Source organism: Trachymyrmex septentrionalis, unplaced genomic scaffold (assembly GCF_001594115.1).
Source record: "Trachymyrmex septentrionalis isolate Tsep2-gDNA-1 unplaced genomic scaffold, Tsep1.0 scaffold87, whole genome shotgun sequence".
NCBI lineage: Eukaryota > Metazoa > Arthropoda > Insecta > Hymenoptera > Formicidae > Trachymyrmex > Trachymyrmex septentrionalis.
The window spans coordinates 1,778,522-1,781,816 of record NW_017306059.1 but is presented as its reverse complement, the minus strand read 5'-3'; the positions used below and the strand labels follow the sequence as shown (position 1 = coordinate 1,781,816).

Here is a 3,295-nt window from a genome sequence, read left to right as displayed (position 1 = left end):
TATATATATATATATATATATCAGTTCACACATCGATCGATATCAATGGTCTCAGCACAATCAATTGCGCAATTCTCCACTCCCTAAAACTTCGGCTCTCCTAGCACACGGTACATATTGTAACCCGAAAGTAACTAATTACAAGTGCTGCGCGCTAATTACATCAATTAGCAAGCCACCTCTCCAATGCACCTTTCCGCTACTCTATCGAAGCTAGGAGCGAGAAAGAAAACAATCGTAATTCCACTTTGGACGACGTATTCCATTTTGGATCCGCCGCGATTGGCGCCTGGAGATCGCACGCGAAGGAGAGTAATCATTGCCGAGATGAAGTACCGTTTTTATTCCCGATCGGAGACGCGATCGTGCAACAAAAGGCGCTGCTGAAAAAAAAACCCCTTTTACTCGATTCACCGGCGAATACGATTTGTTCCTGAACTCTATCCACGCGCGTGTGTAGGACTCCGCCTTCTACATGACTGATCAACAGACTCCGATCTACAATTCGCTACAACTCGAGAAGCGTTCTCTAAAGTTATTTTCTTTTTATTTTATTTTATTTTTTTTTTTTTTTTTCTCGAGCCGGTTGACGTTACTACTCGTTTGTAACCTGGCCCCGTACCTTGGGCAGATCGCCCCTGTTGCTGTCTTCACTGCTCGTGAAGGTGCTAGAAGTGTCTATCCCGGAGTCTTTGGTCGCGCTGTCTTGACTACCCTGCCGATCGGCCTCCCAAGACCATTCCTCCTCCTGAGGGTCGCCGACATTGGTCCCACCGTCAAAACGTACTGTCTTTTTCCCCCTTCTCTCCGTGAACCTGATGGACACGCCACATACACACAGAGACACGAGAACGATAAGTGGTTGGTGCCTGTGTGTGTGTGTTTGTCTTGTCGTATTACGCCGCCGCGATTCCGATTTCCGATATGATCCGACCGAGTGATCGAACTCGAAGTGTGATCCGCCACGACAACACAACTCACATATATGATGTCGGCTTATGATACGTACCCCGATTAGAATATTTGTCTTTTCGATATCTTCAATTAACGCGATTTTGTAAAGTGTAATGATAAAAATCCCCAATCGTAAAAGTTCATTCATCCATGAAACACTTTTCAAGTAAAACGCGTAAGATTACACCATAGTTTCAATAATAGATACTATATTTATATTGAATTTCTCAATATTTATATAGAATTTTTTTAATTATAAAATGTAACTATAAAACGATTATTTTATAATTTTTTAGTTATAGAATAAAAAAGTAAAAGGTAACTATCATTTTCGCTATTATTTTTAGTCAATAATGACATCGTTTCTGTGTTACAGTAAATTTAAAAAGAAAATAACCATTTCATGACGTCGAACTTGCGCGATGGAGACATTCCGCGACGAGACTTCGTTTTAAACATTTTCCGTTTTCGTTTGCGATACGATGTCGCGTTTTAACGCGTAAAAGCGAGAGCACAGTCTCGCATAACACATAACGTATAAGAAAATAAACCAACCATAGTCCTCGTCTTCTTTCCTTTCATAGTCTTTCAAGACTACCTTAACTAACGTCTTAAGATGGCCATCTAATCAGTTCGTGACATCTTAAGATTGTAACTTAAAACAGTCTTGAGTATAAAAATCGACTATGAATATCGACCTGTGATTCTGATTACTTGACTTTCTTATGTTTTCTGTTTTATGCGTTATGCAGAAGTCTGTGCTTCAGCCTTACAGGCTTTCTACAATAATGCCTAATTTATGCTTCGGTCTTAATCCTAAAATTCTAAAATTCGGTCAATGGAATACAGACCATTTTAGTTAGGACTAATTAGAACTGGCAGCTTTATTGGATGAATTATAGAATTTTAGGGGGGGGGGGGGGGAGGGATTTCTAGAAAAGATCGAAGCATAAATCAGTCATTACTTAAGCTTTAAGTCTTAAGCTATAAGAAATTGACCGATCGTAATCAATTGTTCTTCTCATATTCGACCGTGATCGATTAATTTCTTATAAGACTTAAAAAACTGAAGTAATAGTTTATTGTAGGAAGCTCGGAGCATTAAGATCGGCGAAAAAGTGAAAAAGAAAGCAGCGCACACGATCGTCGGCCTCCTTGAAACGCACCTCCTACTGTCGGCACGCCACTCGTCGCCACACCTTCGGAAGCTCCGTCTGACGAGAGTGCTCTCTTCTTTTCGCGGCTCTCGCGGTGGATGATGGCCGTTATGCTCCACGGCCGTCATGCCCGCGCCCGACCCGTGGTGCCCATTGTGGAATCCGTTGTGCCTACGCCCACCACTGGACATCGATTTCGGACCTCCCGCGTGGTGGTAGTACCCCTTCCCTACAGTAGATCCAAAACGTTTCGTGTTTTTTTTTTCTTTCTCCTTCGTTTCCTTTTCCTCTTGTCTGACGAAAAAGCGCGTGCGCGGATTTTCTTTTTTCCTTTTATGTATCGTAAAACCCTTAATTCTAACTACGCTTCTCTCTCCCACCTCCCTGAGAGAGAAAAGAGCGTATCCTCTCGCGGTTTTTCTTTAAAATCATCTCTGCGCACGCGTCCTTGTCCATTTTCTCTCACGGGATCTCATTTTTCGACAATCGAGTCGATTTACATATCGAAAACAAAACCATTGAGTCGGGAATTATCCTGTCATTATCTCGAGTCGAGTACATCTCTCTGCAATGCCCTGCATTGCCCCTAATCCTGTTCTGCCCTTGTAATCCTTGCTCCCTAATCCTGTCCTGTCCGGTGTTTCTCCTTCTTTGACTTCGCGTGTCAACTTCGTATGTGCGTTTTGTGTGTAGCGTTATACCTAACGAAAACGAGATAAGGCAGCGGTGCAAGCTTGCCCGCGATAAATGTGCGATAGACGACGTCTGAGAAGCGTTAAGTAGAACCGGTACGTTTAAATTTGCCTACGATTGTCACACGATTGGCGAAAGACGCTAAAAGGTATGACTATATGCGTAAATTTGTGCAGGGATCATGTGGTTGTGTGTGTACGTGTGCGCGTACGTGCATAACGGTAATTACAAATTTTTTTTGGTTGGAAAAATGTCCATCTAAAGTTCTGCATTGAGACGCTTTCCGTTTCTTAGGACAGCAGGATTTTAATGGTAGAAATAACAGACTTTTATTCGTTACACAAAAAACTGGGCGAGACACAAAAAGACATGAAAAATTATCGTATGGACGAAAGATACAAATTTGGCCTCCGTAAGATCGCATTCATATAAATTGAATTAATCTGTAATATTTGGAAAACAATACGCTATCTCGATTTTCCTTTTAAAAA

The 3,295-nt window shown here is 41.8% G+C and overlaps 1 protein-coding gene across 9 annotated transcripts in view; it reads right to left on the bottom strand.

The window, feature by feature from the left end:
• Positions 1-3,295, bottom strand: part of LOC108755400 (regulating synaptic membrane exocytosis protein 2) — a 63,118-nt gene that overhangs the window by 29,734 nt on the left and 30,089 nt on the right. For all 9 annotated transcript variants that reach the window (XR_001939764.1, XM_018498359.1, XM_018498355.1 and 6 more), the window contains exons 6-7: positions 2,121-2,340; positions 623-815 (exon numbers count right to left, since the gene is read on the bottom strand). Coding sequence is in view for 8 of the 9 variants with exons in the window: in XM_018498359.1 (XP_018353861.1) it covers positions 623-815; positions 2,121-2,340 (413 nt within the window). In the remaining variant the exon portion in view is untranslated. The remainder of the gene's footprint in view (positions 1-622; positions 816-2,120; positions 2,341-3,295) is intronic.